Consider the following 26,264-nt stretch of genomic DNA (forward strand, 5'->3'; position numbering starts at 1 on the left):
TTTCAGGAAAAAAACAGAATTCCTTATTGTTTAATGAATTACTCTTCTTTTGACCTTAATAAAACACACTTATACCTAGGAAAGTAGTCATAATTTTTCTTTCCATTTGTTTCCTTCGCATCTAATAATTTTGCCAGGCATCAGCAAGCTTTATCAAGTCATTGTAATACTTTCTTACAGCTCATCAGTGAAAATAGTGTTAGCTGTCCTACATACTGTCCCATTTGCTACAGAAGATGTCAGCCATTTCTCTACATGTGCTTTGATTCTGCCCAGTCCTATTTTCTGTCTGAAAATATGATGCAGAATGGCATTGTGTAAACTGTATCTACCATTAATTTTAAAAAGGGAAACTTTAGATCTAGGAAGACAATGAGATTAGTTTGTAATAACTATTCTTGGTAAGCTGTTATTGCCTGACATTTGAGACCAGCTCTTGGTCTCTGCAAAGATAAAATACCTTAATAGTCCCACCAATTGATTCAGCAAGTGGAAGAATAATAAGGTAGACTAAGCAAAAATTGTAAAAAGACTTTCATAAAGTTGTCTCTCCTCTCCCTTGCCGTAGAACCCCTCAAAAGAATTTCAGCTTCCATGATTGTTACTCAGGCATGATGTATTGACAAATTTATGCTTAGAACAATATACTATTTTTTTTGTTGACCAGAGTTCTCTAAAAAAATTTACAGTTTGAACCAACATATAGTCTGATAACTGGATCACAAGTGATGTGAACAAAATATCTCTATAGTCCTATAGTCCAGTATTCAGTGTATTCTTGAAAATAAGCAAGACTACCTAATAGTACCTGAATGTTCATGCATAGTCCAGCCAGTCAGTATGTTTACAATTAATTGTCTTACCAGAATACAGGTTTAAATCTAAGTTGCTAACTAGAATATGTGACTTAAATTTGATTGTGAATCTTACAATTTTCAAGTGTAAATTGTGCAAGAGATTAACCTTGACCTTTTTTAAATTCATTGAGACAGCATTGAGACAGAAGGGTTTTGGAATCAGCATTTGAGATCACAGGCAAATGAGCCAGTATTGGAATTGTTGTAACTGCCCTTCACATGCTTTGTAAGGTGTTGCATTTGCTATCTGTTGTAAATAATTCACCATTCTTTTTATAGGATCCAGGAATAAACTAACCTATTAACTGAATGTAGAGTTTTCTGTATTAAATTTTTGTTTTAATTAAAACCCCACAGTCTTCTCTTTTCCATTATTCAAATTGTTAAGTAGTTTGGACTGTATAATATATTAGATTCTCACATTTGAATCACAGCAGTGTCAAGATTACTTTTTCAGGTGAGACAAATCTGTTTCTGTAGGTTTTAATATGCCTGCAGGTGTGCAGGATGTTCATAATGTTTGTGACAGTACCCGGTTCTGAGGGGAAAGGGGGGCAGCTTGCCTTTTGCCTTTTTTTCTTTTTTTTTTAAACCATCAGACATAGTATCAGACCATGCTTTCTACACCAGGCTTGACAGAGAGCAGAGCAGTGAGTTCAGCAGCTCCCACAGCTGTGGCAGCGCTCGCTGGTGGCTGCGTCGCGCTTGAGGATCAGCTGTGAAGGATCACAGAGCGAAGCAGCCTCCCCTCCCTTGACTGTCCCGTTCAGGGGTTCAGCTGAGGAGATGTAGGTAGGAGCCATCTGGCTTGGATTAGCACACAGTGTGGGAGCTGGAGGTGACAGGGTACAGGGACTGCTCTGGAGCCTGCTGATAAGGGTGGATGATCCCCTCAAACAGTAAATACAAAGATTTGCGTGTCTTTGCCAAGTCTGGTGGGTGACGCTGTATTTGACATCGGCAGTTGTTACAGTCATTTATAACAAAGCTAAGACCTTTTTCTTCTCCTTTTTCAATTAAATTCTTTTGTCCAGCATCAAAAAAAAAAAAAAAAAGCATCCCAATTGTGTCAATTTTACAGGATGAAGTGCCATTCTTATTTTTGTGTAAAATTGTCCAAAACACTTAAGGAACCAGGAGCATGTAGATAATGCATGTGTCAATGTTATAGTTGTAGCAAAAATACAATATGAAAATTAAAGTATTTATGCTTGCATATAATTCACATTGCTGGGAGCTCTACATGTAATCACTTTCATTTTTCCTGGCAAATTTGCTCGAAAGGAAGAACAATACAGCATCACAGCACTTTGCAGCACTCGTTGGTGATTAGCCTGATTAAGTTATATGGTACTCACAATGAGTAATTCAAAAGTATGTAATATTCAGAGATATGAGCAGGAGAAAACAGCTCCCTTCCTTTGGTGTGTGCTTACTGTTAACTGTCCAGTGAATGGCCTTTTGCCTTTGTCAAACAACTTGTGGTTTCTTTTATGTGCCCATTTTATGGCTTTTGTGAATGTGCCATAAGTGAGAATATATCTCACTGTTCCTAGTCTGAACACTGGCAGAGTTTGGCTTCTTGCCTTCAAAATTTTGATCTACTTCAGGCATCTTCTAGAAGTTTGTATCTCTAGCTGATGGGGAAGTACAAGATTCATACTCTGTTCACAGTTGCCCATTGAAACATTTATTTCCAATACAAATTTTTTAGTTTAATCTTTTACTCCAGGAAAAGACAACTAAGGAGAGACATGAATTCTGTAGAGCAAGTAAAATTCAATAGCTTCAGCTATTAAATAAAAATGTTACAGATTTTTGCAGCTGTAGCTTAAGAAATATTGGGTAGTGAGTAATGTTATTCAAAATATATTCCCATGATGTTTCCATTTAGAAACATTCCTTCAATCTATGTATATTATTCTCCACTGATTATGCAGTTTGATTTTTTTTAGCCAAAATTCTCTTTGGCCTTCTCATAATGATTACAGTATAAAATGTCTTCAAATATTCAAAAATAAAATAGCTTTCAGTAACCAGTTATATTATTTACTATCTATAGATCTCTTCAGAAGAAGCTTTTCTTTCTGTCAAGATGACTCTGGAGCCACTTATTCTATCCTTATTCTTTCATTTCTTGCACGGATACCATCATCATTACTAAACATTTATGTACAGCTGTGCATGCACTGTCATAATGATTTGACAATATTTTGCAAGTGAGAGAAAGTCAGTGTTTGCATCTTCAGTAGCTTTATCCAGACTTCTTAGAGATGCCTTTCTAGCAGCAATACTTACTGTGTACTGCTCAGATTTTGCCCTTTGTTATTTGATTCAGCTACAACCTCAGAATTTTGCATAGATGATACTTGCTGTAAGGGCCTCTGATTTCTCTTAATGCATGACAAATATCCAGAAACAATTGAAATACATTGACTTCATAAAGAGGATATTAAGTACGGGAAGGACTAAAATGCTCTGAATATTCAGGTACTAATTCTTAGGCCTATTTTCAAGAGTACATGTTGGGGTATCACATTATAGAGACAGGGATCATCTCCAGGCCTACCTCTCACTGCACTAAGACTGATAACCAAGCTGTCTTTCTTTAGTTATTATTGGTTTTGTCTGTGGAAAAATTGAACTGAAACTACCCACTCAATTTTAATCCACAAACCACCAGCTAGCTGGGGACACAGTCTTTCCAATTTGGATTCCAGTTTAGACAATAAGAGGAGATCCTTATCCTATCTGCCTTTGCTCTGCTTATTGCAGTAGAAGAACATAACTATAAAAAATCAGGCAGTTTATAGAGGGGTAGTCATGGTAGATATTTATTCAGTTCTGAGGTTTAGAACTCAATAAAGGAATATTTTGATTCTTTTGAATGATAAGCTAGTTTGTCTCAGAGTTGTAATTTCTTTTTTCTATACTTATATAACTCATATATAGAAGATGCTATTTAGTAGCAATCCCTGTTTTAATTAGAAGGAGTACTGGTGTCACACTTTTCATGAAAGAAAAGATTTCTAATAGTTCAAGTTTCAGGTAATGATAATTTTAACTGAAATCAGCATTGGCAGAAAATTTGAACAAGGCTTTCATTTCCCATGTCTATCTGATTTGAACAGATTATTTTTTAATACATCACAAAAATCTGGAATTTAAAAATAGTTTGCTGTGCAGGGATTAGAATGATCATATTTTTTTTTAACTTTTCAGAGTAAGTGGAGACCATCTGTCTATTAATTTTTTTTCCCAAGTTCTAACTGTGATTATTTTGTAGTATCACATACCTTCATATTTAATCATTCCACTTGTATGAAAAGTTATATTTTTAACTCATCTTAAGGGTGTACAAAAACATGGCTTAAATGTTTTTCTTGCTTGGTCAAGGTGCATCCTCAGTTCAAAAAACCATATCTGTTTTTTGTGCACATCTCAGTTTAAATATTTGCAGAATGCAGTTAGCACAAAATTGACATTTATCATGAGACTGTTCTTGAAATATAAGATTTACTGAGCAATTTAGATGTGGGAGGAACCCAGCTTTCATCCTGGATGCATGATGTTCTGAAAATAGAAGTGGTATTTCCGATGCTTGCTTATGATCCAGCTAAGTTGATATGTGCTGGCAAAGGGTTTTGGGAGCTGCAAACATTTCTTATTTTCAGGATGTCTTTTCAGTTTTAAATCAAATCTCAGTTTCTTCCAGCTGACCATTAGATGATGGAACAATAATCCATTTGAGTTCTGAAACTTAAAAGAACCTGAGTTACAGGAGAGTGGGGTACTGCTAAGATTCTTTTAAAAAAATTGTTTGTGATTGTACTTTCTTTTGCAAATACGAACATCACTTTGTCTTCTGAAAAATGTGTCTATGTTGTCTTCAAAATACTCTTAATTTGAAAAATAATAATATAGAGTCTTCTTAATTAGGTCTGTGATTGTGATAGCAAGCAGCAGGGGAGGAGGCATACAAGGGTAACTTACATGACATTTTTTGCCATGTATGCATCCTCAAGACTAGATCGAAATGAAACCATATGTTGTTAAGCAGTCAGAGAGTTCTGTACCTGCTGGCATCATCCTTCTATTCCAAAAGCAGGTGCATTTTATTTTCATTAAAATGAAAAGTGATGATGTACAGTCAGGTACATGGCCCACATGGGTGGGACAGATCTCTTCAGAAGATCAGCACTTCAGCCAGGGGAACCACCGTGGTTAGGGGCTGAGACCTGCAGTACAAGTTCATGCTTTACTTTTCTAAACAGAGAATATTCATACTTTCTCTGTGGCCACAAAGTTGCATGTAAAGGTTGAAGACAATGATCTTTTAGCATTTTTGCCAACTTATTTATTTTGCAGTTTTCAGCATGCCTGGGTTTAAATTCTGGTTTATAATTTATCTGATCTTGATAACATTGTCTTAGGGTAATCTAGAAATTGGTTTCCTTTACTCTCTGTTCCTTTACAAAACACAAGTATTTTTAAATTATATTGAGATGCCAATATGCTCCATCTTTTTGACATTCTGATGTAAAACCAGTGAACTGTCAAGATTGCAAGGCACCTGTGGAAGTGTCTGGTGCCAGCTCAAAGCTGGGTCAGCTAGAGCAGGTTTCTCAAGATTGCATCCAGTGGGGTTGGCTCCACAACCTCTCTCACCAACCTGTTCTAGTTACTAACTGTAAGACAATTTTCTTCATGTTTAAGTGGATTTTCTTCAGTCTTAATTTGGGCTCATTGCCACTTGTCCTCTCACTCACTGCCACTGAGAAGCCTGGCTCTTCTTTGCACCCTTCCATCAGGTTCTTACACAAATCAGTACAATTCCTCCAACCTTTCCTTCTTGAAGCCTTCACAGCTCTCTCAGCCTTTCCTTGCATGGCAGAGACTCAAGTGCAGTTGTCATCTTTGTGGCCCCTCACTGGACTCACTCAATTTCCCTGTATCCTGTGTCCTGAAGGCCAGAAGTGCCCCCTGTGCACAGTGTGTGGCCTCACCCGTGCTGAGCAGAGGGGAAGGATCACCTCCCTCAGCTCACTGGCAATGATTTTCTTCATACAGCTCTGGGTCCTCTTGGCCACCTTTCACTGCAAGGTCACACTGTTGGTTTGTGTGCTACTTACTACCCAAAAGGACTTCTCTGCAAAGATTCTTTCTAGCTGGTTAGACCCCAGCCTGCACTGGTGGGATTGTTCCTCCTTAACCCTTGTTGAACTTGTGTCGGATCCCATTTTTCTCTTTCTCTTCTGTTTTATGGTTGATTTATGTTTGCTGGTTGTCGGTTTCTCTTCCCGGCTGATTTATGTCCGGAGATAGCTCAGGGATGCCACTTGCTCGGTTTCTCGGCTGTTTCAAAGACTTGGAAAGGCCCAGAGTGGCCTTGGACAGCCCGGCGCTTCAAAGGACGAGGAGAGACTTCTGATCTTGTTTCGGTCTCGGTGTTTATTAATTGTTTATCTAAAAGATTTTCTTTCAGCCCGACAGAGGTCTGCACAGCAAGTCAGCCATGGGCACACTCCCGAGCCTCCGGGGCGGTCACTTATCTTTATACCTAAAGTTACGTGTACAATATTTATAATTTTTCCCCAATACCTTCTACTCTTATTAACCGGTGCACTTCTAGTAAAGACCAATCCCAAAGTGCCACCATCACCACAGAAGATGGAGGCCAAGAAGAAGAAGAAGAAGGACAGGACACGCCCCAATTCCTCCATCTTACTTCTTTAGACCCCCCTGTACAGAAATCCTAAACCCTGTGTTCTACACCTTAATTAACTTATCCCTTCACCATTCACCCCAGTGAAATCCTCCCAGTCCTCATACAGATGTTATCTCCTGTGTGGGATCAAAGTCCAGCCACCAGACACTTCTGGCAACATTCCAGGACTCCCGAGCCCCCCAAGGGTGGTCTCGGTCACTCTGCACCCTCATCCTGAGGTGCTGAGATCCCACAAACTTGGTGAGGTTTCTGTCAGCCCATTTCTTCAGTCTGCTGAGATCTCTCTGAATGGCAACACAATCCCCATGTCTCTCATACGCTTCTCAAAATTTTTCATCATCTCTAAACTTGCTGAGGCTGCACTCTGTCCAATTATCTACACAGTTAAATTATGATGCTCAAAATGCTCATCTCCACACTGATATAATTCATGTGGTATTTTCAACCAGCTGCCTTTCCCTTGAATTGATCAAGAGAGGCAATATATGTTAGGGAATAGATGTGCTGTATACAAACAACAAAAGACCACTTCTTAATTTCCTGTAGCCTCACAAGAGGCTACAAAACAACAGTTCAGATGTAAAGGATATTGGACTTGGAAACTTAGGTGAGTCTGGTTATGAATACTGTAAAAATGCAGCATTTTCAGATGCAAGGCCTCATTCTGAATTCATTTTGTGCTCCAAATGTATTAATTTTGGGTCTGGCTCACTGAAAGGGAAATAACCTCTAGCAGCTGTTTCTGATTTTCACTGTATTCATCTTCTACCTTACACATGTAACATCTCCTAAATTTACTGTTATCTGTATTTGATCCCTAAGTACATATCTCATTCTGTTTAAATGTCTTCTTACATATTGCTTTATCAAATTTTTAGCAGATAATAGCATCATAAAATTACTGCTGCCGTACCTAATCTGTATTCTACATATGTCTGTACATAGTAGTTCACAATTTCAAAGTTCATACTTAATGGACAATAAAAACATCTTTAAAAACTTTCTCCTTGGAAATATATTTTTATCAGGAATATCGGTTTATTTGTTATTCATTTAAGTAGGTTGTATTTAAATGTTTCCGTAGTTTTGTTTAGGCTACAAAGTTCTTGGCCATAATTGTACTGACAGCTGTGGATCCAGTAATCCATTTGTATAAAAATCAAAGTATTACTCACGACCTTAAAGCTGAAAATTGATAAAATAGAATTTAGACATGGAAGTCAGAGAAAGATAAAAAAAATGTTTGTGACTGGAATATTTATAAGGTTAAATTAATTTTAAATGTGATTCACACTGTGATGTGAGGAGTGAGCATAGCTTCTTTAATTAAATAAATAAATAAAACAAAAATAAACCTCTTAGCTACTGATTGGGCCATGTTCTAGTCTTATAGAATTATTCAAATATTATTGCTGCTGTAAGTATGTCTAGAACTTGCTACATAGACGTGGCAAATTTGTAAGGGAAGTAGTTTTCTGACAGTCTAGTAGCCTGTAGCTTCCTCAGCCAAAGAGTGTGGCTGTCAAGTGGATCACCTGCTGGTGCACATGTCATGAGTGGGGCCAACAAGGTGTGCTGACCCTGGCTGGTCTCTTAGCCTGAGAAGTTGAGAGGAGTTTGTACTCCTAAGGAAGGCAGTATTGTTTGGCTACTACAATGCAGAGCATTTTAACCACGTTCAGTTTGTCACTGAGCAGGAAGGAAATGGAAATGCACTTGAAGTCGGCGTGATAGGTTCAGAAAGGTGTAGTGGCAATAGTGGAGTGTCTGAGCTGTGGGCACCCTTGGCTGATGGCTCTGATGCAGTAAGTCAGACACAGGTGACTTACATTGCAGAGGAGCAATGTGGAATCTGCCTGTTGGAGATTCCTGGCAGGGCATTTAAGATATAAAATAGGACAGGGGCATTGGGGGATATGGAGAAAAGAGGCTGAATTCAGGGCAGGTGTAATCTACATCATCGTAGAGCCCAGCTTTTTATGGACACATCCAGGTAGTCAAGGCTTTCATTAAGTAATGGGGCTGATGTTACAAATTTGTTTGGATTAACAGAAAAGCTTGAGCCTTGTGGAAGAAAGTGAAAACTACAGAATAACTGTGCGGTCAGCTACACCCATAAAGCTGAATTTGCCACACACAGTAATTATGTCAAGTGTCCTGAGCTAGTTATACACTGACAAGGAATTTTTTTTTCTCCAGAAGTAAGAGCTTTTTGCTCAAATGACCATTTATAAAGGGCTTGAAGGAGAAAGGGGAAGGTGCCCATCTTATGTCAGATAGCCTTTCACTTAGTTGATGTCACACTTTTGGTTAGGAGGTTGTTCTGCAGCTGTGAGAAAGGCGGCCCTATCTGTCACATGTATATCTTGTGTCAGCACTCTAGAGAGTGAATTTCCATGAAGGCAGGTTTCTGGCCACAAGATTCACTTGATTTTCAGGAGATGCCACATATGTCTCGCCCTCAGCTGAAGAAGTTGTTGAAAGAATCCTTTCCTTTCAAATACGTTTCTGAAAATGTAACTCAGCCCTGAGAAGATGGTATCATGGCCTGCTGTTTCTGCTGTCCCAGTTACTCCAGGTTATACTTTCACAGGTTCAAAGCAAACATGGGGATTGCATTCACCTTCTCTTTTCACTGTCTGCAATGCAATTTGAGACTGGATTTTAAAGGCAGCCAGACCTTCTTACATATGATGTCCTGGTTAAAAGACACCAACAGTAATGCCAAGCACACTGTACAAACCAGAAAAAACCACCTGCTTTTTCTAAGTAGCATTGGCTCTGGGTTTACAGGAGTTAAATCTATGTGTGGAAACTAAGTACTGGCATGTGCAAATATACCTGCTTCATGTACTTGGAATCAAGTTGCTTAATATACCAGCATTTTTAATCTCATGTTTTATGGACAACCTCACTTGCATAGTAATCTACCTTCTTCAACTCCTACTAATCTGAGTAAAATCTGAATCTAAAATCTGCTTAGGAAGAAACAAAAGGATCCATTAATTGTTTGCAATAAATATATTTATTCACTGGATAAATAGTATTTGAGATTCCAGTGTGCTCAGTCTTGTCACAGGTTCCATTAAATGCTTATTGTAATTGGCAGGAGATGGGAGGAGAAGATAATAATTCTGAAAAAAAATAAACAGAACAAAATCTAAAAAAAACCCCAAGGAACTCATGTAAAAGGTTTTCAGCTCTTTGGGTAGAGGTGCTGGGTAGCAGGAACATAGAAGTTTTGGGTTGGAGTGAAGAGGAAGGAACTAGGCAGTCAGGCCACCCACCATGGGTACAAACACCGTGTGCGGTAGGAGAGCTTTCCCTCATTCCTTTACCAGGGAACCCTCGATCCCCTTCTCCTGCTCCTGGTGATGTGCTCACTCATGCGCTCCGGTATTTCTGGCTTCTGTCCAGCACTGGTTCGGCTCACCCTGTGAAAGGGCAGCCGAGGGTGCTGGCTGTCACACCAAGGTCACCTCCTGTCAGTGTCCCCAGCTCTGTGCTCTGCAGCTGCCTGGAGCTGACCTGGCACACAGGGGAGTCACTCGGTGATGGAGTGCAACCTGGATTCCTGTGTAGGTTATTTTAATTATGTATTACTTCTTGAAAGCGCTTCTGCTCTTGAAAAGAGGGCTTCACAGAACATGTCAGTCTTGAGAAGGAAGTCTTTTATGTGTAAGATGGAAATTTTAAAGGTGTTACGGGCTCACAGTGCTGCAGAAGAACAGGTTTTCAAATTTTTCTTTTCTTCAGTGGTGAGAACAATGACTAGAAAAATAGGACAGAAAACTTTTGGCCACTATTAGTGTGCATCGCTGACATTTCACATGCAATTTTTAATAGTATTTAGTTTCAGACAGAGGTCAAGAAGTGCAGTCTTATCTAATACCAAAGGACTGCTTTAATACCTTTTTTCAGGTACTGATCTTGCCTCACTTTCAAACTGCCTGAATTTGTCTTGCATGCTTCTGTGCAAAACTGAATTCCCCCAGGACTGACTTTTGGGTTGTGTCTCACTTGCTCAGCTTCAGTTTAACACTGCCAATTGTCTCTTGTCTGGCTCTTTTTATGAACAGCGTTTGAATCTTGTACTGTTTCTCACTTTCTTTTTGAAGCTATTAACTTGGCAATGTCATCTGATAATGGGTCAAATGCCCAATGGAATTCCAGATGTATTAGATCTACTTTTTTTTTTACTCCATGAAAGAAATTGTGCTCTGTGAAACCTTAATAAATCAAGTGCATTTACTTCTTTTCCTTTTAACTTATTAGCAAATTTTTAACTTCAGAAGCCAGCTTAGGCTTGAGTTGATAGTTTTGATTTTTTCCTCCTTTCTTAAATAGGTATGATATTTTGTAATGTCTGTTTAGAAATTGCCACCCCCAGCTTGATGGAATAACAAAATGTGTGATTACGTCTGCTTATTTCACTTATGGACTGGACACAATATAGTTCATCATGGCACATTGAGTATACTGTATTATTAAATTTCTCCTTACCATTATCCCTGAGTAGAACACCATTCTTGTTGAAAACAGGCCAGATAAATGCTTTTCTCTGCACAGGTCACTCCTATTCCAGTTCATCCTAACAACAAGGCTGTTTTGCATTGAAGTCTAAACTACCCAGTTGTTGTGCACAGAGTTGTATTGAACTGTATTTCTCAATACAAGAAATTTTTGAAATTGAAATTCTTAGAATTTTGTTTGTCAGTGGGTATTTTCATGTATTCTTTATAAACTTTTTGCTTACTCACTGTTTTGGTTTTTTTTTCTTAAACATAAGAAAAATTAGGATCTGGATACAATTTTTAACAATTGAAGACTAGGAATACCTCCCAACCAGCACTCATTGATCTGGCTTTGAGCAGAGGTTTTGCTGCATGATGAGCAGTAAAAATTTTTCTCTACTCTTGACACTGACAGCCCTGAAGCTAACTTGCAAATACTGTTCTTCCTCAAAATGGCCACAAAACTTATTGTATTCTTCAGCAAAATTATTGTTTTCAACTCTTAGCTTTATCATTTCTGTACTGTGAAAAATTAATTTTGTGAAGTCTAGAACAGATTTTATGTGATTCATATTCAGAGAGAAAAAAAATAAATCGGCTTCCTTGCTTTTCATATTAGCTCTGTTTTGCAGTGAGAACAGATTTAGCTTTTTGATTGAACTATTTCCAAGATGTACTGAATAAGTAATAGAAAATCTCAATTTTACAATCAGCTTTTAAGACTAGATTAAGGTATTCAAGGAGAAGGAAGCTAAGAGAGTTAGTGAATGATGGCATAACTCAGTTGACAACCCCTTGAAGTTTCATTTAGTGTAATCAGAGAAAAGAAAGCTTAAAATAAATGCAAAGCTGGTAACTTCTATATATATGTAGTATTTCTGAACTTGGAACATGGTGATTTAGATGGGCATGAAGAGGAAAATACTACTTAGTGGCATGAGCTTTAGTGAAAACTAGCAGGATTCTGGATCTACATGGCATGGGAAAGAAAAAAATTTAATTAATTGTTTTGAACAAGTGATGTTGAGGCATCCTAGAGAGGGATTTGCATAGGTAGCCAAGAACTCAATTTTCTTATGGTTCAGTAACCTTTTCACCAAAACAAAGAACTTTCAAAGAATTGTATCTGGCAGTGTAAAGCTCAGCTAGTTATTTGAGATCTGGATTTCATTCCCTTGTCTACTGTTTCAGCAGACTCAGCAGAAAAAAGCAGTGATTTTATTTAACCAAACAGTTTAATATTTTTCTGCATAATTGTGCAGACTTTATAGAAAGTATTTGATGGTCCTGTGCACAGGATGAGGATCACTGCCCTATCTTAGTGCTTTAAAGTTTTACAACTTTCAAATTTGAAGTGCTTTGAGGACTGCAGTCGGTAGAATTTTTATCAAACAAGCCATCTCAGCAGTTGAATTCTTTTATTAAAATGTTGTTAGATATGAACTCAGGTGCTACCATAAATGACAGACTAAATGGTCTCTTAAATATTTCCAAGTGATAAAAACATATAGCTAAGCCTCCTGCATTTTTTTTCAATGTAACGTGAGAACCTGTAATATTTGGGAATATTGTCACTTCTTTAATATTTGCCACATTTGCATTGGAAAACTTTACAATAAATAAGTAACAGACAGCTTTCAGTACTTTTCCAATTTACACTCTGCTTTGGTCTCCCCATTTTGTGGAGAGAAAGATGGTCTTTTTTGCAGCTTAACAGAGCAGTGATATGGAATTCAAGGGTATGCTTTTGTTTTTAATGAGTATTGGTAAGATTGCCCAAAACAGGCCACAAGTGTTAGGACAGAATTTGCAGCTCAGCTGTAGCAATATCAGCTGCATGGCAATAGGTGCAGATGGGGAATTTGGAGCTTGCTTCAATATGCAGACAGTGAGCAATGGAGTGGTTATAGAAAAGCCAAAAAGAACAAAGGAGTTGCATGTAAAATTTCCAAAGTTGACTGAGCACTTGTTTTTGGATCTGATCAGAGTTTTAGTCGAACTCTGGCTACTGCAGTACATCCCTTCGTGGCTTACCTGGCTGGCAAACCTTCGGGACTGGATCAGGACATAAAGTTCTGTTGCAAAGTAATTGCAACAGAAGTAATTCAGTATTGAAATATGTAGATTATATATTAAATTAAAAGATTTAATATTTAACTGTCTTGTGAGACTTCATGTTCTGGATGTAAAGAATATAAGCAGAAAGATGATTTCATCCTTTTGTTAACAAAACAAAATTTCAAAGGATTAGTTCAGTTGTCTAGTAACTTTCACAATATTTTGTATTGTAATATTCTAAGAATAAAGATGATTGAAAATAATATTTTTTTCAGCATCACTAGTATGATATCTGTAAGATATTTTCTTCTTTATTCTAAAAAAATATCCTTTTACTCTTTAGGAATATTTTTTTTAATGCCTGCATATAATTTTTAAAAATACAGCATATTTCTTACATCTGTCTTTGCTAAATGTCTGACCTATGAACCTGGTTTTACTTGTGTTGTGTCTCCTATGTTCTATTTCTTCTTGTAGGCAATGAATAATGGAAGAAATAGTATTTTCATAGGGAACTGATTCTTGTTTTCCCCTCTGCACCTTAGTGGTGGAAAAAGCCAGAATAAAAAGACTCTGTGCTTAAAACAATGCTCCCAATCTGTCTAAAGGTTACATTTATTTTTTGTCAGCTTGCATTAATATAATTTTAGTCATTTTCAGTAATAAATGTGTGATTAAAGGTTATCCATATAGCTAAGTAGCTCTTATTACCATGTGCCATTTTAGTTGCTTGGATAATTTGTCAACTCTATATACAAACAGACAGTTTACAAATAAGAACTTTCACTCCTGTTGTTAAAATCATAAACCAATAGCAATTCTTCATGGATTGATCCAGCTGCTTATCACCCACCCAACAGACCCAATTACCTTTATATTCATCTAACATTTTAGGTTAGAAAGTAGTTTTCTGTTGTCTTTATGTTCATCCACTGAAATATAAATGTTCCACTCATCAGTTCTTGCATACATTATTCTTGGTACTGGCTGCTTCTAGAAAACTCTATTGCCTGTGTTTCTGGTGGTGTCAGTTATTGTGGATACTGCTCTGTAACAATCATCACTTTGCCAGCATCACAGATTAAGGTTATTTCAAATACAGAACTGGAGGCACCATCCTGGGCTGCCCTCCAGTTCTTGAAGCTGGAGCTAATATCAGCTCTTTCTAATAAACTTACCAACCAGCCTTCTAAGAGCAGAGTGAGTATAGTTTTCACACCTCAACTCAGATTGTGTGGGATTGGCTGCTTCTGCGATGTTTTAATACATTTTTTTAAGTTCCATCAAAAATTTCAGTGACCAGCTTGAACTTGTTTGTCCTTGTCCCATATGTGCTTCCTCTATTTCTTTTTCTCCTGTTCTTCAACCTTGCTAAATTATAAAAGCCAGATGTGCTCCCTTCTCAGACTTCAATTCTTTCATCTAAATTCACCAAACTCTTCTGATTTCACCTTTTACCAGTGTTTATTTTCTCTATTAAAAAAAGATAATTAACTGAACAAATGCTGAACAGCAGATTACTGATGGAGTCTCCCATGTGCCTTGCTGAATTACGTCCAGGACAGTACTTTGAAAGTAGCCCAGCTTTAAGTGGGAACTGGACCAAATGTTGCCAAATTCTCCCTTTAAAAAGATCAACAAAATCTTTCCTGCTTCCTGCAGAATCTGCTTCTGTTTCATGGGAGTGTTTAATGGGAGTGTTTAATGGGAGTGTTTAATGGGAGTGTTTAATGGGAGTGTTTAATGAGAGTGTTTCATGCTCACACATCTGGTGGAGAATACGGAAACAGAAGACAATCTATAAGGTATGGGTGACCACCATGCAGTCTCTTCAGTGCCAAATTCAGACAATATATTGACACTGAGACTATTCTTTGTTAGTTACAGGGGCCTTCCGACCACTGTGGAGGCACAGTAGGAGTTTGCTTCTTGGCTCCAACAGGCATAAGCTGCAGGGAAGGAAGTAGCTAAATAAAAAGAAGAAACATCCTGATTCTATATTTTCTTCTGTAGAGGGGAAAAGGAATGCAAAGAAAAGGAAAGAATTGTTTACAAGGAAAGAGGTGAAGGTGAGAGCCCTGTGAAGGGAGGTTTCTTGGAAGCAGCTGAGTGAAGCTAATGTGAAGAGGCTGTAAGGGAGAAGAGCTGGGGAGGGCTGTGATGTGTGATTTCACGGTGACAGGCTCTGTGTGTGTGTATTGGGAATTTCCTGCATGGAGTGCACTTTCTTCAAGGTAGAGGCCGTCTGGCTTCTGTCTGCTTTATTTCCCTAAGGAAGTGCTGAATTTAAAATGAATCATCTCCTCCAAACATTGAGAAAATCCCTTTCTATTATTTACCAAGGACAACACAGAACAAATATTGTAGCTGAAATAGTCATATAAAGTACATACATAATTTACCTAAAACAATGGTCAGCATGAGGCTCTCAGCTTGATCTTCATGTTAAGGATTAACTCTTCTGCAGAAGGGATATCCTTGTGCAATTTGCTGGTATTGAAAAGAGAAGGAGCTTCATGTTACTAGTGCTGTGTCTTTTTTACCTGCTCTAGCAATTAGCTGTCCCTAGGAAAAAAATATTGCAATGTATTCAGTTACAGAAGTGGGTTTCCTTAAAGGAATTTCATTTACATTACACCATATATATTTGGAAATGAATGTTATGGTACCAAGGACCAGAACCAAAAATGCACTGAAAAAATGTGTTGTAATGCTTATTTTTAGGTGACTGTCTCCACACATCCATGGTTTGAGTTAACACCCAAACCACAGTGCTCATACAATGCATAGGGAACTATGTGCCTCAGAAAAGAATCAATCTCATATTCACTGAATGTTTCTTAGCCAGCATCAAAACACGGGTTGTTCAAAGCACCTTGCAAGAAATTCACTCTCACTCCTTGGTGTTCAGTACCTTTTTCTGCTCCACTGGGAAAATACCTTTCCTCAGTGCTACTGTGTGCACTCTTTCCCTGAAGGCATCTTTCAAAACTTGGTGTGAAGGAAATATAGCTGTGATGGTGTCTTTTATAATGGAGTTTCTTAACCAAAATAATTTCTTGTTTTCTATACAGAGTAGAAGTTTCAATAGGAAAGACAGGGAATAGCCCGATGGTTACATTGAACTTAATCACTGCTTTGATTTCTCACAAAATACTGTAACTGGTTCCATCACATTGTGCATGACTGCTTTAATAGCTAAACTTTTGGAATAAGAGGGAGAAGGGAATGAAGAAACTAGACCCCACTTTATCTTTTAGGGCATGGTAGTGTTCTCTTTAAAGCATGGCAACAACTATCCTACTTTTTGTGCAATGTTGTCAATAAGGCATGCTTGAAGATCACAGTTTTATGGGTACTGATAGGCTGTGGTGTGATTTAGACACCAGACTGCTCTGTTGCCTTAGGGCAGAGATGATTCTATCTATCCACTATTGATTTCTCTAATTTGCCATTTCTGGTTCTATTTTAGATGCTTGTTGAGTTTGGATCAGATCCAAATACCACCACTGGGACTGAATGAATATCACAGTATGCTGCTGTCTAAACGGCTCTGCTGTGTAGAAGGGGCAAAATTTAAATTTTAACATAGCTGACCAGTGAGCTCATTGCTGACTGAGGAGGTGAAGGAGAGAAGGAAGAGCTGAGCTCTTCCCCCTGGGATCCAGAGACAGAGCACACGCGGGAGCAGTTCAAAGCTGTGTCAGGAGATGCTCAGACTGGGCATGAAGAAGCATTTCTTTACCAAGAGAGTGGTCAAACACTGGAGCAGGCTCCTAGAGAGGTGCTTGAGGCCCCAGACCTGTCAGTGTAAGAAGCTTTTGGACAATGACCTTAATAATCTGCTGTATGAGCTTCAGTCGGCCCTGGAGTGGTTAGGTATTTGGAGTCAATGGTCATTGTAGATCCCTTGCAATTGTGAAATATTCTAATTCTATTCTCTTCTAAATGTGTTCCTGTGTAGCTATGTTCAGTTTGGGAAATGAGCTCTTTCCTCAAATAAAAATAGGTTTGAAGCAAACCAGAAGAACTAACATTAGTAGCAGAAATCCAGCCTTGAGCTAATTCCTTCTTATTGTGAACCATTATCCTTTTTCTTAATTAATTAATAATGGGAAATTACAAAATTAAGTAATTTGGTTTGATTTTGGCTTCTCTAAATAAGAACAGAAGAGTGGCTGTATTGATTCAAAACCGGGGTCTATGCAGCCCAGTATCCTGGCTGGAATGCTTAAGGGCATGAAAGGGACATTGGGGGAAGAGTGACAACAGGGCAATCACATGGTGCTTGTTTCCCTAATGTTGTAATGGTGTCCAAGTTTAAAGTTAAATAAATACACCAAGTACCTATTGCCCTCTGAATTCTTTTCCTTAGAACAGCAGAGCTTTCAAGGCTTCCACTCTGAAGGAATTCTCTGTGTTCACTGTCATGCCGGGTCTGTCTGCAGAACTGAAGCTAAAGGAAACTGGCTGGTTGCAAGTGAAGTAGCAAGTGTTCTCTCCCTAGGTGACCAAGTTAATTCAAAACTGAAGAAAATGGGTTTTGGGGGTTTGGTCTGTGTGAAATTAATTCAGTTACAAAATAAAATTTACTATCATTGATGCTCTTGTAGACCATTTCAGGAGTGGTGGTCAAAAACTACAGGGAAACAGGCTATGTTTGATATTGTCCATTAAATAACAGCCTCTGGCACCTCTTTGCAAGCCCTTTAGCAGGGCACTGTGTGGAATGCCAGGCTGCTGCTGCCTTTCCATGCGTGCTGTGTACTTGAACAGTGTTCTTAGTGGTGTAGCACCTGAATTTTAAATAATTTTTAAATAAGAAGAAACAGAACACTTTTATTAAGCACAATCAGCATAAGGAAATTATAAATAGGACCAAAGCAGTTTAAAAATTGTTTTTAAAGGAAAATAATGTAAATTTCTGCAGGTATTAAATGTAGAGGAAAGCATTGATTCTTGAGACCTGTTTGGAAATTTGGCTGCAAATATTTCCCTGTATCATTGGAAAGAAGTACAAAACTTTCATAGCAGAGCCACAAAGTTGTGCTATTGATTTCATAAAACCTAGGGAATAACAATCATTTTTCTGTGAAAAAAAGTTAGACAGTTTTCTTTCCCTGCAGGAACTTGAAGTGAGGCTATTCTAATAAAGGTGGGAATTAACCACCTGAATGGTTTCCTGGCATCTGCAGCTAAGAACTTTGTCATCATTCTAAAAATCAGTTTGAAATTTCCAAGGTATAAGACAGCAGCCATCAGTAAAATATGTGTGGGTTTGTGGGGGTATTGTTTATTTATTTTGGTTTGTTGGACTGGGTTGTATTTTTTTTTTTTTTTTCATTTTCCAGGATCATTGTAGGGAATTGGATGAAGTTTGTTGGAACATGAAAAAGGACTTCTTGGTAGGGCAGCCGAGTTGATACCACAGCTGACTAACAGAGTGCTATTCAATATTTGAGAGAGCCTACAGTGTCACATTTATAGAGGTGAAGGGAGTGCCTACCAATGTCATAGATTTTGATGTTATTTTAAATTGGCCTCAAAACCCAAAAGTTGCTCTTGAGGATTGTTTTTTATTATGGCAATTTATTGAAGGGTTGGTACTTTTTTGCAGGGTTATTTAATGTAAAATTTATTCTTAGGCTGTTTGGTTTTTTTCCCCAACAGATAGTTGATGCTAAAAGTTGTTTACTGTTTTGCAGATAACCTGAAATGTACTGATGATTTAAAATTTGATTCTCCTTTGCTTTAGATGGAATATTAGTTTTTCAGCCTCCTTGCTTTTTGTGAAATGCTTCTGGATCTTTTTTCTTCCACCTTCCACAACAAAAAAAAATTTTAAAATCAATGAGACAATATCTGCCTGTAATTATATATACAGCAATGGTTGTGTAGCTTCATTGTAGAAATAATTTAAAAGACCATGTGCTGATACAACTCCTTGTAAAATGCTTTCATAGCTTTTCTACAATAGTGTTATATATAATTTCATTAATTGTTTTAGATATAATTTCATTATTGTTTTAGAAAACAAGAAAAATATTTTGGTGTAGCAGATAGCTATAGCAGTTTTTCAAAAAATGAGTGACAACTGTAAACTGAATGACTTCCCACAAAGGAGAGGCACACAAACATTTCTTGGGTAATTAGAGAATACAGAAGTGTGAATTTGTCCTGGCAGCCTGTATGCAGGCTCAGTGATAAAGCAAGGAGTGTGCCAGGAACAGTGAATGAAGGAAGACCCACCTCCCTTCCCAACAAGAAGTGAGTTTCTCTGCTGTGGTGTTCTCCTGGGGAGCAGCAAGGCAGTGAATGCCCATAACTGCTGTGGCCTGCTGTGCATGTGCACTGCTGTGTTTTGGTGCATGTGGGAAGAACAATGAATTTCTGCAGGCTGCCTAGTAAATACCATTGCTGGAGAAGGCTGTGCAGGGCAGTGGAGCTCCTTCTTGCACGGAAAGGTTCTGATCCTATCAAGGCATTCCTCTGAAGTGGGCCTGGTCTCACATTAGGCCATGTAATGTCTCAAACTAAACCCAAGTGATGCTGCAAGTACTGCTGTGGCCAGGTAGTGTGCAAAATGTGTCTTGGCCTGGGGTTTGGTGTAACTTACCCTTGCCTACCATTGTCCCTGCTGCCAGTGCCACAGGCACACGTCCACCTTCCAGGAGTTCAGCTGTGTCCAAGGTGCCCTTGCTGCTTCCCAGCACCTGCTTTGGAAGGGAATCTTTGGGTGTTTGTACAGGCCCTAACAGCAACACAGTCTGAGGGTGTCCCAGGCAGCTTTCCTTCTGCCAAAATACTCAGTAGCCTTCCCCACCTCTGGGTTACCTCCCTTGAGGACTTTGGTTGCTTTTATAGAAATATGGTGAATGTTGTCCAGGAAAGTGTTATTTTGGCGTCATGTGGAGCATTCACTGCTACACCACCAAAACTGCTTTTGACTCCTGTAAATTGCTGGGGGAGGCATTTGATGGTCTTCTGTAACTCACCTTGCTATTCAGGTGCTGGCTGATCTTATCATGGTGGATTCCTATTAAGTCCATCATGAAGGGACACGCGCTTCGACTTGAGGCACAGGAAAAAATGAAGGCTCTCTAAGGCCTGGTTTGTTGCTTGTTTGTGGACAAACTGTAGGTCAGTCTGGGAATTTTCTGTTTGTGCCTGAAAAGGGATAAACTTGATGTACAGAGCTGCTGGTAAGAGTCAGACATCCTCAGCTGGCTGTAGAAAATCTGTGTTTTTGCAATGCTCTGTGCTGCTGCTGTTCCCTGGCTGTGCAGAGGCAGGTAGAGCTCCCCAGGTGATGCTCCCCAAAACGAGCTCCCTGCAGCGTGCTGTGCTCATTTGCCTTTTGCCCTCCCCACATTCAAGGGCACACACAGAGGGTTCTCACTGCTTTGGTGCTTTTATGCCATTTGTGCAGAAATGGGAACGTGTGAGTTCAGCTGGAATCAAGATGACTCTTCTGTGGATATTTACTTTCCTCATTCTTGCCTAGGGAGGTAAAAAAAATTTCACTGGAATATCTCCTTTCCTAGGTGGTTATTAAAGGTAAGGCTTTAAGCACAATGTAGTGCATCTTTACAGAAGATAGGTTCATTAGCTTAAACATTAACATCAAGAACTAATCATATAAAAATATTCTTCTTAGTGTTTTGCTAATTTGTTTGGGTTTTAGCATTATCTTCTCATTCTTAAGTTACTCAGCTTCCTTGCAATTTTCCTTCAATACATGGAGTTTTCCAAAGACAATATAAGCATAGCAGAATCAAGTTTTGCATAGATGAATAGTGATGGAGGATTCTTTCTGTAAGTCGGGTAGAATTAATTAGAACAGTAGTACCTAGAACATTTGAAGTATAAGTAGGATGCAGTGACTACCAAAAATAAAAGAAGACTAAATAAATTACAATTATTCTTCTGAGTTTGGGTTAAGGGATGTAGTAGTTCTACCTGCTTGAGTTCTCAGCCGTTTTTTATGCTAGGATTTTCTAATGCTATACCAATGTAGTTCTAGTCAAAATCCCTCCCTCAAACTCTTAAGGTGGGCTCAGGTTTACCATAGCTCAGAACAGCTTGATACAGAATTTTATTGCTCATCTATCTCAGACAAAGATCCTAACATTTGCAAACTTACATAATGAGGCATAGGAATATTCAGAAAAGTGGTTGCTAATGCATTTTTTTCTTTATAAAAAAAATATGAAGCAAAAATACTTCTTGCTGAACATGCTGAAAAAATTCATTAGGACAATACTTCTTATTAATTATTGTTTTTTTGTTGTTAATTGTTAATTATTGTTTTTTTGTCTTTTCATGTATTCGATATAACTGTGCAGTCAATTGTACTGATCTCTTGTGCAAATGGGAAACACCTGAAAGCAAAGGACAGAAAAGTGTGCCCTTTTATTCACTCAAGCAGATTTGGCACAGTTGTGACACAGCCTAAAGGCTTCCTGCACAAACAAGTCAGGTTGCTTCAGTCAGGAATCTTTTTCAGGCCAAAAGCAGGGGAAGCTCAGTTAAAAAAAGGGAAAAAGGAAAAATAAAGAGTATTTAGATTAAAACTATGGCAAATTCTAATAAAGTTCTCTAGTGAAACCCTTTAAATTTTTGTTTGCAAGGCTCTGGCATTGCATTGCAACCAAGAAATGGCAGCTTCAATGTCCAACTATATTGGATTGTTAAAACACTAGAGAACATGAATTTAATTAAGGAAAACAGCACTCTTTCCATACCAGAATATACTGATATTTTTGTAGGAGCAAATACAACTTTAATAGAGAATCACAGAATCTTTTATGTTGGAAAAGACCTTTGTGACCATCGAGTCCAAGCATTAACCCAGCACTGCCAAGTCCACCACTAAACCATGTCCCCAGGTGTCACATCTACACACGTTTTAAATACCTCCAGGGACGGGGACTCACCACTGCCCTGCTCAGCCTGGGTCATGTTCCACATGCTGAATAAGAAGGTAGCATTGGGATAAAAATTCTGATGGTGGTTCTGCCATCGTGACTCTAAAAGCTACATTATTTATTGAAAGACCATTACAGTACTGGTGAGGAGAAGCATGACTAAAATTGGAAATGTCAAAATGTGGTGAAAATTCATTGTGATCCTGAGATTAATATGGATACTGCACAGTGTTTCTGTGGAAGTCAGACAAGTGATATTGGGGATTACTATGAATCAACCATAAGTGATTCATTGAACATAATGACCTTTGTTAAATTTTGTACGAGTTTGCTACTTGAAATGGGCTAAGCTGGAATTCCTGTAAGTGGTAATTCACTCTTTATGCATGACTTGATTTTCTTTTCTAACTTATTTGGATGAGGTGGCATAGGCTTTTACATCATGATGTTCTTGCCAGCAACATCTAGTAATTCATTCTGCCAGCAAGAATGCCACCTGAGATATTACTTTTTTTCTGGCTGGTGAGGTGATATCTATCACAAAGAAGTCTGGATACTGAAAGAGGGACTTCGGAGTGGAAAGTAGTACATTACTTATTATGGATTGTGCTAATTACAGAAGGGAAGATTGCTCTCAAGTCCCAGTGTGTCAGATGAAGCTGCAGTTATTTAGTACTTCTGAAAATCAGACAAAAGGAATGTAAAATTGGAAAAAATGTTATTTCAAAAAAAGTCACTGTCCCTAGTCACGACTAGGACTTCATTTCAAAGGTAATTTAATTTAAAGTAATTTCATCCAGTTCAGTACTTTGCAGTTATTATTGTTTATCTGAGGACTCTGGCAGCACTTATCTTCAATATTGTTAATTTCAGTGGACTTGAATGCAAGAATTTTAGTTCACTATCTCATCCAAGGACTGGCTTCTTAATCTATAACATCTCACTACTGTGAATCAAGATAAACCACAGACCATCAATATTAGGAAGTTTATGATGATGTATAGATTTGAACTGGCCATGTTAACATTTATGATGCCAGGTAGAAATTAAAAGTTCTTTTAGAACTATTTTTATGTAAATTAGACAATATTTTGTTCTTAACACTATCAAATCTGGTAAATAATTTGCACAAGTTCTTTACTGTAAAAATAAACTTCCACAAGGAAGCATTTAATTTCATTTACATTACTATTGTTCAGAACTTAGATAGTAGGAGGTATACTGATATATAAGTGATCCAGCATCTGCTGGGAAAAGGGAAAATAATTGGAGATTTAAATCCTTTTATTAATCCAAAAGAGCATTTAGTCTCAACATCATAAAATAAATGAAAAAATAAATATAATTGTTGGAAAAGTTAAAATCATTTCAGTCTTTGTTTTTTTCTTTTTTTTTTTTTTAACTTATGGATGCAACAGATAATGTTGTTCTCCCCTGTAAGTATCTTACAAAAATGTACACAAAAATCATTCAGTCATGGATGTAATAATCAGTTCATTGTTATCAAAAGAATGGGTAGCACTGGGTAACTTCAATCCTTTTTGTATTCTTGTCCTGTGAGAAAGACCTATATTGAAGCATAAACAGAACATGCCTTGGAGGAAAGTGTAGTCATTTCCTAATTGAATGTACAATTTATTTTATAATTCATTTGAATGTATCTTTCATTTTATTGGAAAAAAACTCCCTACCTAACCCATCCTCTGGTGTGCATGCTCATTATTTTAAAATCAAGACCTTCTGTTGCTTAAGTGCTTGTACATAGAAGCACAAACATATCTAAATTTACTCTCCTGTGTAGGCCAATTGAATTAACTTGGCTGCACATTTGAATAATATAAAAATGCACATAATGATCAGTAGAACCAGGACTCATAATTTCTTTCAGAAATCACATGTAACTGTTCACTTAAAAAAGCAATTTATAATTTTCTTGATAAACATGGAGAATCAGACAAATGGAAGGATCCAAAAAAGTTGAAGAATGCTAATTTTTTTTGGAAATAGTGTAGTTTGTGTATCAAGACCAAGAGGCCAATTTCTATATGCATGATTGAAATTACTTCATAAAGAAATAAGGATGCTTCCCTCCAGCTGAGTGAATGATGTACAAGTCATTAATTAAAAAATATATATAATTATGTATTCTAAATAGGTTTTTTTATTCTTAAGTGTGTTCTTCTCTTAAATCAGTTCCTTCAGAATAGATTTATATCTGAATATTCATGGCACACTACCAAACAATTTAATTAAAAATTATCACGTTTTTCTTTCTCTTTCCAGTTCAACAGAAGAGCAGTTTCACTGGCAAACACAAGGTAATGTACCTATCTACACCTATGTATTACTTACATTCTCTCCCAGAAAGATCATTTTTACCTAAAAAAGATGGAGAGGGAAAGCACATTGATGTGTGTGGAGGTTTTTGTTGGGGGTTTTTTGTGTTTTTTCTAATTGCTAGTGCATGAAAACTGTACTTAAAAAGTGACAAGATTTGGCAAAAGTTTTTAGGATTGACAAAAAGTACACTGAAACTAAGTAGAGTTTTGAGAAGGGGCACTGCTACATGTGTCTCTGGCTTTTTTTACTACTAGAACTAAATATTCTCATTTTGCTTTTATTAATCCAAGGCCATGCTTTCAAAGGATGGCACAATTTTCAGTATGGCCAGTGTCCTGGGAATGTGTGGCCTCCATCCCTTCATCAGCTGTGAATGCTTAGTCACAAAAAACTGGTTTTAGCTTTTGTCTTGTATATGGCTTTACCTTTTTGGCCTTCTTTTACATTTTTATGTTGTTAATTTCATTACAGATGGTCAGAAGGATATAGAAGATGAACTCACCACTGGTCTGGAGCTGGTGGACTCCTGTATTAGATCGCTGCAGGAATCAGGGATACTTGATCCACAGGATTATGCAGCCAGTGAAAGTAAGTTGCTAGAAATACATTTTCTAGAACTCAAAAATTTCTTACTTTAAAACTGAATGCATGTGTTTAAGTGCTGCTAGTTTTTTGGGGCAAAAACAAGCACATGAAATATATTTTAAGGAAAATATTTTCTAATTGCAATGTTGCTGTACTATACTATAAGGTCATGTTACAAAACTTCAGCATCGCCACCATAAAAACATAAAACAACCATAAAAACAACATTCAAACAGCAATTTTTCACTATCCAAAGGTAATAAAATGAAACATACTGGGTGGCTGTGAGGAAGTCTGATGTCTGATTGTAACCACTTGGCCAGGTAGCTGGTAACTCCTTACAACTAAAATTTTCTTGTGGACACAGAGACAGAACTAAGTGAACTTAAGGATGATGCACAGAACAGCAGCTGGAGCAAAAAAGTGAAGTCTTGTCTCCAAGGTTGGCTCACTGGTCACTTACCAGCCATTCAGTGAGTGGATGGATTGCTGGAACCAGCCACTGGGGAAGGGAATCAAGGCTCCACAACAGCAAAAGTGATCAAGGGACATGCCACTCAGTGTGTTTGTTGAGCAGATGTCTACCAAGAGTTGTGCTCATGAGTCACACCAAGACTGTTTTCCAGCATGTTAACTGGTCTGTTATCAGATGTAGCACTAGATGATGGAAAAGCAGGTTAATTCCCTAGATTCCTTTCTTTTTTTCTCAGCCTCCTATCTCATATTCTGTTCCCATCTGCCACAATATAAACCCACATTCACTTCTCTGCAGTTCCTGACACTGGCTTTGCTTTTCTTTAGTATTTCTCTGCGTCTCATTCCCTCTTTCTCAGTTGATCCCTGCTACCCAGTACCTTCTGACTGAGTCACATCTTTGGAGGTGGCTGCCCAAATTCAGCTTTCTTGATATCAAAAGGGAAAATCTCCCCTGCATCTGATGAAGTTGATGAACTGTGACAAGCACCTTCTTCAAAGTGTCTCTAGCAATGACAAGTCATCACCTGCAATATGGTCATCAGGTGACAGAAGGAAGACATTGCACATTGGATACAGAATTTTATTTTTCCAGAACACTTTTCATTATTTTAAAACAAGGTTTGCTGTCAAATAAAGGCTGACAATCCTGGGACAGTAGAAAGTGTTTCATTTTTCATGTGCACAAGATTTCTGGGCCAACAGTGTCACTAACACTTTTGTTATGGTTTTGCTTAATCTGAGCACAGTCTGTATGATTGACATCTGTTAAAATGTTGCT

The 26,264-nt window shown here is 37.9% G+C and overlaps 1 protein-coding gene across 4 annotated transcripts in view; it reads left to right on the forward strand.

The window, feature by feature from the left end:
* The window catches only part of CTNND2 (catenin delta 2), a 640,896-nt gene that overhangs the window by 314,558 nt on the left and 300,074 nt on the right, over window positions 1–26,264 (forward strand). For all 4 annotated transcript variants that reach the window (XM_063162733.1, XM_063162752.1, XM_063162763.1 and 1 more), the window contains exons 4-5: window positions 24,368–24,402; window positions 24,896–25,012. In XM_063162733.1, the coding sequence (XP_063018803.1) occupies window positions 24,368–24,402; window positions 24,896–25,012 (152 nt within the window). The remainder of the gene's footprint in view (window positions 1–24,367; window positions 24,403–24,895; window positions 25,013–26,264) is intronic.

The sequence above is a fragment of the Melospiza melodia genome, chromosome 1 (genome assembly GCF_035770615.1).
Source record: "Melospiza melodia melodia isolate bMelMel2 chromosome 1, bMelMel2.pri, whole genome shotgun sequence".
Taxonomy (NCBI): Eukaryota; Metazoa; Chordata; class Aves; order Passeriformes; family Passerellidae; genus Melospiza; species Melospiza melodia.